The 14,404-nt window shown below is 40.6% G+C and overlaps 1 protein-coding gene across 16 annotated transcripts in view; it reads right to left on the bottom strand.

Annotated features, from left to right (window-relative positions):
• LOC125460699 (voltage-dependent L-type calcium channel subunit alpha-1C-like) overlaps positions 1-14,404 on the bottom strand; it is an 814,036-nt gene that overhangs the window by 96,869 nt on the left and 702,763 nt on the right. For all 16 annotated transcript variants that reach the window (XM_048548420.2, XM_048548421.2, XM_048548422.2 and 13 more), the window contains one exon: positions 13,182-13,273. In XM_048548420.2, coding sequence (XP_048404377.1) covers positions 13,182-13,273 — 92 coding nt within the window. The remainder of the gene's footprint in view (positions 1-13,181; positions 13,274-14,404) is intronic.

Raw genomic sequence — 14,404 nt, 5'->3', positions numbered from 1 at the left:
ACGTTTCGGGCCTAGACCCTTCATCAGAGAGGGGGATGGTGATAGGGAACTGGAATAAATAGGGAGAGAGGGGGAGGCGGACCGAAGATGGAGAGAAAAGAAGATAGGTGGAGAGGAGAGTATAGGTGGGGAGGTAGGGATGGGATAGGTCAGTCCAGGGAAGACAGACAGGTCAAGGAGGCGGGATGAGGTAGTAGGTTGAGAACACCCTTGACCGTGTCTGCTGCATTTCCCGCAACACATCCCTCACACTCCGCCCCCGCCACAGCCGCCCCAAGAGGATCCCCCTCGTTCTCACATACCACCCCACCAACCTCCGGATACAACGCATCATCCTCTGACACTTCTGCCATCTACAATCTGACCCCACCACCCAAGCCATTTTTCCATCCCCACCCTTGTCTGCCTTCCGGACAGACCACTCTCTCCGTGACTCCCTTGTCTGCTCCACACTCCCCTCCAACCGCACCACACCTGGCACCTTCCCCTGCAACCGTAGGAAGTGCTACACTTGCCCCCACACCTCCTCCCTCACCCCCATCCCAGGCCCCAAGATGACTTTCCATATTAAGCAGATGTTCACCTGCACATCTGCCAATGTGGTATACTGTATCCATTGTACCCGGTGTGGCTTCCTCTACATTGGGGAAACCAAGTGGATGCTTGGGGGCCACTTTGCAGAACACCTCCGCTCAGTTCGCAATAAACAACTACACCTCCCAGTCGCGGACCATTTTAACTCCCCCTCCCATTCCTCAGACGACATGTCCATCATGGGCCTCCTGCAGTGCCACAATGATGCCACCCGAAGGTTGCAGGAACAACAACTCATATTCCGCTTGGGAACCGTGCAGCCCAATGGTATCAATGTGGACTTCACAAGCTTCAAAATCTCCCCTTTCCCCACTGCATCCCAAAACCAGCCCAGCTCGTCCCCTCCCCCCACTGCATCCTAAAACCAGCCCAGCCTGTCTCCGCTTCCCTAACCTGTTCTTCCTCTCACCCATCCCTTCCTCCCACCTCAAGCCACACCTCCATTTCCTACCTACTAACCTGATCCCGCCTCCTTGACCTGTCCGTCTTCCCTGGACTGACCTATCCCATCCCTACCTCCCCACCTATGCTCTCCTCTCCACCTGTCTTCTTTTCTCTCCATCTTCGGTCCGCCTCCCCCTCTCTCCCTATTTATTCCAGAACCCTCTCCCCATCCCTCTCTCTGATGAAGGGTCTAGGCCTGAAACGTCAGCTTTTGTGCTCCTGAGATGCTGCTTGGCCTGCTGTGTTCATCCAGCTTCACACTTTGTTATCTTGGAGTGACCATGTACGCAGCTTAGACAGAACTTTGCTGGCACCAGTACTGGGATAGAGGGAGGTATTCTGGTGGGATGGGCTTCACTTGAACCATGCTGGGACCAACATCCTGAATAATTGAATAACCAAGCCCGGGGAGAGGACATCAAACTATCAGCTATTTTGATGATACCCAGAATGGGACCGGAAGGGAACAGGTACAGAAAAGCAGCAAATAGGGTCAAACGGGGAAATAAATGGTAAAAAGACAAAAGTAATAGCTCTTCATTTAAATGGTATTTGGAACAAAAATCAATGAATTAATGATACAGATAGAGGTTAACGGGTATAATCTTGTATGCACTATGGAGGCATATATTTTGAGAGGGCCAGAATACAAGGGCAGAGACATATTGCTGAAATTGTATAATGTTCTAGTCAGACTTTATTTGGAATATGGTGAGACGTTTTCGGTCCCATATCTAAGGATGTGCTGATCTTGGAGGGGTGCCAGGGTACATTTACGAAAATGATCCTGGAGATGAAAGGCTTGTATTATGAGGAGCAGTTGAGGACTCTGGGTCTGTAATCAGTGGAGTTTAGAAGGATGATGGCGGCGGCGGCGGTTGGGGGGGGGGGGGGGGGGAGGTGGGATCTCATTTAAACTTTATAGAGGATTGACCGACCTGAATAGAGTAGACATGGACATGAGGAGGAATTTCTTCAGCCAGTTGGGTGAATCTGTGGAACTCATGACCACAGAAGGTATGGAGGCCAAGTCATTGAGTGTCTTTAAGACAGAGGTAAATAGGTTCTTGATTAATAAAGGGATGAAATGTTATGAGAAGAATGCAGCAGAAAAGGGTTGAGAAACAGATCAGCCATTGGGCTTAGTTCTGCTCCCATGCTTTATGGTAATGGGACAAGGAGATTTTGAAAAGATTGATGGCAAGGAGAGGTTGGTGGGTAGCTTTGTTACTATGAAATGGAGTAAGTATGAAAACAAGAAATGGTCTTGGATTGGAAGATGTAGACTCCATATAGGTGGAGGTAATAAATAACAAAGGGAAGAAGAACTGGTGGGAAACTCCCTAAAAGTAGGCATTATGTGGGACAGAGAATAAATCTAGAAATTATGGGCATGTAAAAAAGGCAAAGCATTAATCATGGATGACTTTAATCACCATATATACTAGAAAAATCAAATTGCCAATGATAGTCATGAAGAGGAATTCATAATTTGTATTTGGGACAGTCTTCAAGAAAAATGTTATAGATCCAACCATGTATCAGACTGTTTTGGATCTAGTCGTTTTAATAAATAATCTGAGTAAAAGTTCCCCCAGGGAACAGCCACCATAATATAAAAGAATTTAGTATTCACTTTGACAGTGAGTAATGTGAGTCAAAAACAACTGGGTTAAATGTAAGTCAGACTCATTACATAAGATTTTAGCAGAAGAGACAACTGAAGAACAATAGCAAATGTTCAAGAAAATAGGTCATGGCTCACAGCAAAGATATATCCCAGAGAGGAAAGAGGATTCTAGGAAGGGGATAAATTGACTATGGTTCACCAAACATGTTAAGAAGAGTAACAAATTGAAAGGAATAAACATACAATGTGGTAAAGGTCGGTAGTGCAGTAAGCTGCAGCAGAAAGGGATTTGGGCATTCTCAAGCATGTATCACACAGAGCTAGCATACAAGTTCAAAAGGTAATAGGGAAGGCAAAGGACTGTTGGCCTTTATTTCGAAAGGAATTGAACATAAAAACAGCAAAGTCTTGCTAAAACTATATTGGACTTAGAAAAATACCTGGAATACTGTGAACTTTAAACAGGTTATGTGAGTAGAAAGGAAACTGTCAGATGGAGTTTTAATATTGGTAAATGTGAACAAGTCCATTTTTACAGGAAGAATAGAAAAGCAGTATATTGTCTAAATGATAAGGATTGCAAGCCTTCGTGTTCTGATCTGCATGTCCTGGCACAGAGAGCACATGAAGCTATGCTGGTATAGCAATTGATTAGGAAAGTGAATGAATTGTCATAATGTATTGCAGGGGGATTGGAATATATGAGTAGTGAAGTTAACCGCAGTTGCAAAGGCTATTAGTAATACCACATCTGCAGCGTTAAGTACAGTTTTGGCCTCATTATTTTAAATAAAAGGAGAGTCACAGTTACTTCCAAAACAGTTCAGAGAAGGTTAATTTGATTCATTCTTGGGATAAAGATGATTGGGGAGCAGGGTTGAATGTGAGTGATAATAATGTATAGATGGCAGGTGGGTTAAGGAGTCTGGTGGCAGGTGTATGAGTTAGCAGGTAGGGTGACAGGTAGACGGATAAGAGGATAGATTGTATCAGGGGTAGTCAGGTGGTGGGAGATAGTCAGATTGGGAGTGCAGTTGAAGTTCAGGAGGAAACCAGAGGGCCAGGAAGATACAGCACCATGGTCCATGGTTAGGAGACCATGTACTCTAACTACATGGTCAGGAGTAGTTAGATTGGATGGGGCAGTCAGAGTGTTGGGAGTAGTTGAGGAGTCAAAGGGGCTAGATGGGCTAAATTGTCAGAAGTGTCAGTAGTATAACTGTCCAGTAGTTAGACATGGTGTCTATCTATCTAACTATCCAGGCAAGTGAGTTGGAACTCTGATTCTTGCTCAGAGTTGGAGACTATCTTTGGAGGGGTCCAGGAGCAGGATGATTGCAAAAGCAATTTTAAACGTTCCAGGCAACTACTATCACTGCATTGGGACATCAGAGGGATAACAGTATATATTACTGGGAATATATCCAGTCTCTGACCATGTGAAGACTGGAAAATCTGTACCTATACTTCTAATTTTTACTTTGTTTACCCTCATCCTAATTTGGACCAGAGGTTAAGCATGCAACCTGTCGCTAGGATTCTGAGCCAGTGGATGTTCATCACTAATAAAAAGGATATTATCAAATGCAGGAGTGGCCTCACTGAGACTTTGTTTCCTTCCTATTCCTTTCTCAAATTAGTTCATTGGATGAGGAATCACGTCAACGATATCATATATATATTCGATTGCATCTTTAGTTGAAATTTTGACTTTTTGACCTCTGAGTGTGGATAGGTGTGAGTTTCGACAATACAATGTGGTAAACCTACAAGTTGGGTTCCTTGCTTGTAAGGTGGCATGATCGATATGGTTGGTTTTCAGATGGGCAGAGAATAGTCTGCAGGAATAATTCTAATTATAGCACAGGAATGGATATCAATCCCTGAGGGTGGGCAGGCTGATTCCACAGAGGGATCAACCCTATATTGGTATGGGTGTGGTTTGAGGCTACTGTAGCAAGGTTAAAGACTGGAGGCCTAAAGGATTGATATTAGAAGGAGGGAGATAGAACATCTTGGGGAGGGAGGAGGGTGTGGTGGGTTGGGAAACTGGAGAGGATGGATGCCTCATTGGGGACATGGGAGAGGGGGTGTGGTTTTGAAAAAGATGGGAATGATTGGGGATGTGTATGAACATGATGTGCAATCACAGGAAGCTGAGACATCTCAGATACTCATCAGATAGTGGGCAAGCCTGAGTGCTTAATTAAACCTGCTCCTTCAATGTTGAAGCCAGCTTTCAAAAGAGCTGTTTAACATTGTCATAACAGGTTCTGTCTAACTCTACCAAAACCCAAGAGTGAGAATCAGTATATTCTAAAAATTATGGATATTTCAATCTAGATTTCCTGAAGTATTGTCTTTGGTAAAAAATTATGCCAAAACATTATAGTGGAGAAGTTAGCTCAATTTTTACTAGTTGTGAATTATCCAACAGATCAAAGTTCAGATTTTCTGGCACAGCTGTTCAAAGAAATAAGGAATTATTTGAAAATAAAACAATTATGTTTTTAGATTGTCATTCACAAACTCAAGCTTGGAAAGATAGCATAAAACTTTAAAGACCATGGTTAGACCTTATTGTCAAGAATGTTAGATTGATTGAATAAAGGAATTTCCTTGTTACTGTTTGCAATTAGTGATACCCATAACAAGTCCGCAGATTCAGTCCAGTTGACTGATATTGGAGCGTGTGCTATGAATAGTAAGAAGCTGGGAAAAATTGTTACAAAAACAAAGTTGCTGAAAAAGCTTAGCAGGCCTGGCAGCATCTATGAAGGAAAAAACAGAGTTAACGCTTCGGGTCCAGTGACCCTTCCTCAGAACTGATGGTGGCTGGGAAAATGTCAGTTAATAAGGAATTACGAGAAAAAAAACAGGAAAAAAGTGTTGCCTCCTGCTGAATACATACAGATGGCCACTTACACAGATGCCACTGGCAACTCTTGGCATTTGCAGCTCTCGCCTAGATTCTAAAACAGCAATAAGGTTGTGTCACGTTGCAATGATCATAAGAAGATATCCCTAGTTACGATAAAGAAAGTTTTGGCTGGCGGCGTAAGAAACTCCAGTGCCAGACGAGGTTCAGTACCAGATGGTAGGTCGAAAAAAAAGTTCAAAATTGCTAAAAAGGAAGCCTGGGGAAAGTGGTAAAGAAAATGAAGAAACCACCAGACAGGAAACAGTTAGTGAAGAAATCACCAGCCAAGAAATAAAAAGTTGGAAATCCAAGTATCGGAAGCCAAAGGTTCTTCTCAGAACCACCATGTCTTTCCAAATATAACCAAAGCCCCACAATAAAATGATCCCTGTCTGCAGCCAGGCTCATTCTCAATTGATACAGAGATAGTAGAAACTTCCGATGCTGGAGATTCTGAGATAACACGGTGTGAAGCTGGATGAACACAGCAGGCCAAGCGGCATCAGAGGAGATATATCTGAAATTAATTAAATAAAAGTTTCTAAATCAAAGCTCAGCGACCACACTTCCAAACTTAGTGCAATTTTCTGAAAGAAACTAACCTAAGCATACCAGTTGGACAAAAAAAAACTGGAAGTTGCTCAATGAACAACGAAAATTACAGCAACCAAGATAGCCAAAATTTGTCAAAGTATTAGTACTGTTACCTAGCTCTGCAGCACCATTAAAAGAATGGTTCATTATATTTTAGCAAATCAAAAATAATTTAAATTATGTGGATTAAGGATATGTTCTGCAGACGGCAGGAAAAATTAGCAAGTATGTCATGTTAATCTGTCAAAAGTGATACTATGCCAGGGAGGATAATCAGAAGAAGAATATTTGCAGCGGCAAAAGAAATAGAAAGCCAAATCAAAATGACAGAATGATTGGAAAATTTACAATAAATTGAAAATTGTAAAGTTCATCCATGAGTGATCAGATTGGGTAATATGGAGATGCTTAAAAATTACAAGAAATATTATGTTATCTCCCAAAAAACAGGTAAAATAACTTAAAAATGTGACTAGGAGAGATGGGAAGTATCTGCAGAAGGTAAGCATTATTGTGAAGTAGAATGGGAGGATTTTGCAGCCATCAGAATCATTGTGAAGCAGACCAAGCGAGAGAGAGGAGGAGTTTTTACTTTTGAAACAGCTTGAAAGAGCGTGGAGGCAGTAATTGCATAAAAAGCACAAGGCAGTCACAACTCTTAGATTAATTCCATAAAATTTGGCCTATGGTCAAAGACAGGAGAGTGCAACTATGAATGAGACAAGTAAGGAAATCAAGAATTTAACTTTTGAAGAACCTCAGCCAGTGCCCTTGTTAAACAAGTACAGGGCTCTTGCTCTCAATATGGATGAGGATTAATAAACTGACTACAGTTCTTTGGTCCAGAGCACCATTCAAATGGGGAGTAAAAAGAGAAATATAGATCTAATAGAGATAGCGTAGGTCAGGGAACAGATGTGTTCTCTGCAGCAAAAACAGAGCGCCCAAAGACTGTATTTCCCAAAATCTGTTCTGTGCTGGAGAGGGACTTGGCGTGGGTGTGGAAGGATTCAGTTGTCATGGTTCACGTAGGTACTAAAAAGCTTAGGCCCCCCGACTGGGAAAGAGTTGAGGTATTATGAGCAGCTCAAGATTAAACTGAAAAGCAGAACCACAAAGGGATTAATCTGTGATTTATTACCTGATCCAAATGCAAAGTGGTATAGGATAAATACGATTAGAGAGATAAATGCATGGCTGAAAGACTGGTGTAGAGAAAGCAGTTATGAATCATGGTGCACTGGCACCAGGACTGTGCAAAGAGAGAGCTATTCCTTGGGACAGAATTCATTTGAACCATGCTGGGACCAGTGCCCTAGCAAATCATATAACTAGAGTTGTTGAGAGGATTTTAAGCTAATTAGTTGGAAGGAATGTGTGTGAAGAGGCTTTACTTGAAGAGAAGTTTCACAAAAAAAAATTGATGGAGCTGAGGTGAATGGTAGTGAAGAGGTAAATGAAAATCAAAGTCTGACAGGAAGGGCAGAAACATGCACACCTTCCTAGATGCCTCTATTCCTTCTAATAAATTAGTTTAGATTTTAAATATTTTAAAAAGGGGGTTGATAATTTTTTTTGAAATAGCAGGAATTGATGTGTATGCCGATCTGGCACACAAGTAGAGTCAAGGCCTAGGCAAATTAGCCATTATCTTGTTGAATTGGAGGGCAAATGGCCTTCACCTGCTCCTATTTCTTATGTTCTTATGCTACAGACTCAGAAATTGATTTGTGTAATAGGCGTGTGAAGCATCTTTGGCTATATGCAATTTTAATTTAAAGGATGGTCTAATCTTGCAAAAATATGCTTGCATAATTCAATCCAAAAAAAAGGCCAAGGTGAGGGAAGGAATCAAGTATACGAAGGACATTGACATCGATAAACTGAGTCAGAAGTCACACGATACGAGGTTATAGTCCAACAGGTTTATTTGAAATTACAAAGGGGCCTAGCTCCGAAAGCTTGTGATTTCAAATAAACCTGTTGGACTATAATCTGGTGTCATGTGATTTCTGACTTCGTCCACCTCAGTCCAACATCAGCATCTCCACAGCATTAAACTGAGACATAGTAGCTGGAGTTAACTATTGTTATGGTGCTAAAACCATGTGGACCACAACAAAGATAGATTTTTCTCTGATTGCACAATTGGAGAACTGTATTGAATAAACTGGACAAGCATGTTTTGTTACAACATTTGCGTTACCCAAAGGACATTGGCAACTTCTGGGGACTGATACTGCCAAAAAAAAATAAGCTTTTGTGACACCAAATGAACTTTATCAATGCAAAGTCATGTCTTTTAGAATAAAGATAAACCAGATCTTTTCATTTCTTACAAGGTAATCAAAGGATTATGCAGCTGTATTATATTCATAAATGGCTTGGTTGTGTTCTGTCAAACCTGGGAAGATTATTTACAACATTTGAATTAAATGCTCGATCAGTTACAAAGTGCTAATTTCCTCACAACTTACCTAAAAGGGAATTTGCGAGTAAAATTAATTAATTTGGGCCAACGAGCCCAACAGAAGGTGAGACAAGACCAACTAGCACCTAGTGAAGCAAAATAAGGTCTACTTTTGAATTTCTTATGTCTAAGTCAAAACATAAAGTTTTGTGGCACATTGGAATAAATGGATTTCATTGGAAGTTTGTTCTGAATTTCATACTGCAGTGGTTCCTTCAATGTTTGTCAAAGAAAAGCAAGCAATTCAAGTAAACAGAGGAAGTTGAGAGGATTGGATTATGAGGAGAGACTGAGTAGACTGGGATTATACTCATTGGAATTCAGAAGAATGAGGGGAGATCTTATAGAAACATATAAGATTGTGAAGGGAATAGATAAGGTGGAGGCAGGGAGGTTATTTCCGCTGGCAGGTGAAACTAGGACTAGAGGGCATCGCCTCAAAATAAAGGAAAGCAGATGTAGGACTGAGGTCAGGAGGAACTTCTTCACCCAAAGGGTTGTGAATCTGTGGAATTCCCTGCCCAGTGAAGTGGTTGAAGCCACCTCGCTGAATGTTTTTAAGGCAAGGCTAGATAAATTTTTGAACAGTAAAGGAATTAAGGGTTATGGTGAGTGGGAGGGTAAGCGGAGCTGTGTCTCAGGAAGATCAGCCATGATCTTATTAAGTTGTGGGGCAGGCTCCAGGGGCCAGATGGCCTACTCCTGCTCCTTGTTCTTATGTCAGGCTGCATTTTACACCTTGAAACCTATACTGGTGTTAATGGCACTGAATGATTCTCAGTCATTTAAACTGATTGTTGATGCCAGCAACATCATTGTTGTTTCAATGTTATTATGGGATGAAGTCAGTAAATTTTCTAAAAAAATTTGTAGTCTTGTGCTGGCTATATATTTTGAAACTTACATAGTCGACAGTATAGCAGAGACTGTTATTTTTACATATCATAATCATTTAACCTTCCTTGAATGATTCCATGATTAAAATATAAGACTCTTTCATTACAATTTAAAGCTCTAAGTATACAATTTAAAAAGAATTCATGTGCCAGAGAGAAGCATTATCAAATTGTACACTTTGTCAGGAGTAAATATTGTAAAGAACAGTTGTCTTGATGAACATAAACTTGTGCAGAATATATGTTTTCAAAATCTGAGCATGTTTAACATGAAATATTATTACTTCCAAATTAAAACATTGAGAACCATAAGAAATTTTAATACACGTAAAAATGCCTCTCAAAGATACCATTTTAATCTTTTTCTTTGGGGGAATGCCTTAAAGATATATAGTATTATTTAGAAATTTGACTTCTAAAGTAGAGATAAAGGATTTTTGATTTATCATTCTGCAAAGGTGATGGTTTACTTCAAAGGATCAGAAAACTTTTTGAGAGAGTTCAGTAAAACAGAATCTTCAAGAATCATGTGACTTAAACTAAGTGACTAGATGAACTTCTTGGTGAGACAACTGCTGAAGTGTTTCCTCAGTTAAACTTTTACGACCCAGAAAGAAAGAGACCAGAAGCCAGAAGCAGGTTCAGTTCAGACGACAAAATCCATATCAGCAGATGAGCTGCTTAGCAGCCACAATGTAGTCAAAGTAACTGTAAAAACCTGATGTATGTATGTATAAGGGGAATTTATAAGGGGTGAGACTTTTAATTAGTAAAGCGGTATGCTGAAGGCTCAAATTGTTTATCTATAGCTAGAATGTTTTTATTTGTAATAAATAGTAATTTTTGTTAAGTACAGAAACTTGCTCTATGCTTTCTGATAGCCAGGCTCTAATTTACAGTAATTTGGGGAATTATGTTTTCTTATATAAAATTCTTAACTCTGGGAATAGTGGGGCTTGATTTCCAGCATGCTGATCCAGTGAGGTGTAACACAGGAAACTGTAATTAAACTGTGCTCACTCTTTAAGCATGATCTCTGCTAACAAAAGTAAATCTGGCGAAGCACTGCAAGAGTCGATATAGCCTTCAAATTTTATAGGATTTGAGCTTTTCTGACTACTGTTGGGAATGCCTACAGTGGCAATCAGCTGCTGCCCAAACATGTATTGAGGTGTTTGCAGGTAAGTAATAAAACTGGACTACTAACTTCATCATGCTTATCACCTTCATTGTAATTTAGCAAAGAAAACATGGTCTCCTAACTTTTCCAGGGTTCTTATAGACCTTATGGACAGCATCTGAGTTGCCATTTAGGCCCTATGCAAAATTTGCTGTCTATATGACTTGTAAGAGATTTTTAAAACCTTAAAATATTCAACAAGACAGGTAGTCTTTCTGAGATGGAGGGGTCTTGCCTGTTGGTGGGAGAGTCATTGAAGAACTTGTGCCACCTATTTTTGGAAGGTTAGTTTAATGTCAAGCCAATCAATCAGTCATAGATGAGATCACCAACTGGCCTTTTCCTCAAATCAAGATCCATGGGGTGGCCATTTCACCTTCTGAGGCTGCCAAACTTTCAATGACTGACAGCTGTTATGCTCAACATCACCCAGGAAAGGTATGGCTGCTGCCTGCAGGACTGACATTGGAATCCTAGAAATGTGCAGTAGCTGAAGACTGTTGAGGAGCTGGGATTGATTGGGATTGCAGGAGAAGTGTACAGTAGAATCAGCAACAAGAACAGGTTGTGGCATTTATTGGGTTCCCCTTTTCTTATGTCCAATCACTTGATCAAGCACTCAGTGCCTTTAACTAAGGAGCATTCCCACCAATACAGGTAATAGATAGCTGCATGGATTTTGCTCCTGTGGTCACTGCATTCTGACAGGCCTGGCAACTAGATCCTAAAACAGAACTAAAAATATTTAGATCAATTTAGTCCCTTAACTGTATACCCTGCTCAAAGTTTCAAGATTGATCATCATCTGTGTATGCCTATAATCGTCTGGAAAAGAAGCCTCAGCAAGTATATAGAAAATAAAACAGTCAAGCATCGAATGGCAGAGGTGGAGAAAGGTCCACAGGCAGCTAACTGTTTCTCAACTGGGAAGAATTTGGAAATCAGCAGGATATTAATTGCTCACTTACTCTTGTGTACTTCATTAAGCTTGCAGCAGGTCCCTTACCTACCCTTTTGGCTACAGAGATTGTGCAGCCTGTTGAACTCAAGCAGTGTAAGAAACTGTATATGAAAACTGAAGTCAATCAGAAACAGGGGAAAGCTTATCACTAGTTGCAGTCATATTTAGCAGAAAGGAGGATGGTTGTGACTATTTAAAGTCATTCATTTCAATTCTAGTACATCATGGCAGACATTCTTCACATTGATACCCTGGGTACAACCATCTTCAGCTGCATCATTAATTGCCCTCTTTCCATCATAAGGTCACATGTGGATATATTTGTCAATGATTGCACACGTTCAGCACCTTTTGCAATTCTTCAGATAAACAAAGAAGTCCAAGTCCATAGGTAGCAAGACCTGGACAATATCTGGGTTTGGGCTGATAAGTGTCAGATAATGACCATATCCAACAAGCAAAAGTCTAACCATCATCTGTTGACATTCAATTGCATTACCATTACCGAATCCACTGCTGTCAACATTGATTGAAAATGAAACTGGATAAACAATATAAACATTACGGCACTTCAGAAGCTAGGAGTTCTGAGTCAAGTAATTCACCTGTTGACTCCCAACATTGTACCCACCATCTATAAGGCACAAATCAAGAGTGTGACGGAATACTTTTCTCTTGCATGGAAGAATGCAGCTCCAACAGCATTAAAGAAACTTGACATCATCGGGGTAAAACAACCTATTCGACTGGCACCCCAACTAACACCTTCAACATTCATTTCATACAACACTGATGTGCCATCTATAAAAAGCACTGCAACAATTCACCAAGACTTCTTCAGCAGCACTTTTCAAATCCATGATCTTTACCATCTAGAAGAACAAGGGTAGAAGATGCATGCAACCATCACCACCTGTAAGCTCCTCCCCAAACCACACAACATCCCAATTTGGAAGTATATCAATACTATTTCACTGACACTGGGTCAAAATTCTGAAACTCCCCTTCTAATAGCTCCACATAGGCTCCATGTACTGCAGTGGTTCAACATGGCAGCTCACCAAAATCTTTCCCAGGGCAACTAGGCATGGGTAATAAGTACTAATCCAGCCAGCAATATCCACATTCCAAGAACACCAAGGAAAGGAGACACAACTCCAAGAAAGGAAAAAAAGAATATCTGTTGCAGTGGAGGGTAATAATATAATCTTTACCATATAGCATCCTCCAGATTATTGGATCTGCAGTGGTAATGTCTAGTCCGTATTTTTCACCTATTGTATTGTACTTGCACATTGCAAATGTCAAGAGTGCCCCCAAATGAGGGAAATAATCTGATAGAACTACACTCCAGGGTTTCCACTTATAGCTACAGGAGAAATGTTCCACAAAACCTGGAAGTAAAGCAATAATAACATTAACACACCCACTTGTGTGTTATTAGATATAGAACGTTGAGTGACAATTTTAGAAATATAAGTGCATTACAAACCTGAAGAGCAACAGAACAGCCTGTGGGAAGGTTTGAAAATTGTTGTTCCTGTTGATTTGAGTCCCATCAATCATGGCAATCTTACCAAACACCTACAATAATGAAACAATCAAAATTATATTGATCTACTTTATTTATGATATTGTATCTTGCTCCTCTGTATCTCCATCCAGAAATATAGTGTTGAATTTTCCCATCCCTGTGATGGTGGGCATGTATATGAGATGCTATGAAAATAGAAGGGAGCATTTCTCTTTCCCAGGGCAGACAGGGTGAAAAACGATACGGCTACCTGTACCACAGAGGTGGGCAGTCAATTTAAATAATTAAAAATCAAATTATGAGTAGTTTAAAGTGCCTGTTGGCATTTTCCCTGCAGTGGAATTGACAGAATTGCATGTGGAAGCTGCAAGCTTAATGGAGGTGGCCTCCATGTGATCATTGTGGCTACATTGGAGAGGCTATTTGATGTACAATCTATATCAATGGCTGGAATGTATGCATACTAAAATTGCTGATGACACAAAGATGTGGAGGAAACTACCCAGGACTACTGACTGCTCCAGCATTCATATTGTTCCTGAACTGCATCTGGGTTGACATTTTAATCCTGTGCAAAATTATCTTCCATATGACTTGCAAAGGATTTTCAAAACTTGAAATAATCAGAGGAAGTATGGGTCCCTGTTTTTGCTACCTGATTAGCCAAAGCGCAAGCCAATCAAGTAGTGGCAAGGCATTCCCCTAGAATCAAGACACTGGGACAGAGTATTCACAGAATTGTTATGAGTCAGGAGTAGGCTATTTGGCCCATCATGTCTGCACTGGCTTTCTGGATAATATGTTGCCATTTCTTGACCTCAACTAACTATCCAATGCTCTTTTGGATGCCTCAATTGAATATTGGCAGGCAGTGCATTCCATACCCTAACTTCTTTCAATGGGAAAAAGTTTTTTCCTCACCTCACATTTGCTTCTTTTGCAAAACGCTATAAAACTGTGCCCTCTGTTACATAATCTATGTAAGGACAGCCTATCCCTATTTATTGTTTCGAATGCTTCTATCAAATATCCTCTTAGCCTTCTTCTCTCTGAGAAAAATAGTCCCAACTTCTCGAATCTTTGCTCATGTCTGAAGTATCTCATTCCTGGAGACATTTTCTCCAATGCATTCACATCCTTTCTATAGTGTGGCATCCAGAAGTGTACTCAATACTCCATTT

Source organism: Stegostoma tigrinum, chromosome 18 (genome assembly GCF_030684315.1).
Source record: "Stegostoma tigrinum isolate sSteTig4 chromosome 18, sSteTig4.hap1, whole genome shotgun sequence".
Lineage (NCBI taxonomy): Eukaryota > Metazoa > Chordata > Chondrichthyes > Orectolobiformes > Stegostomatidae > Stegostoma > Stegostoma tigrinum.
This window is presented reverse-complemented; position numbering and strand designations above follow the sequence as displayed.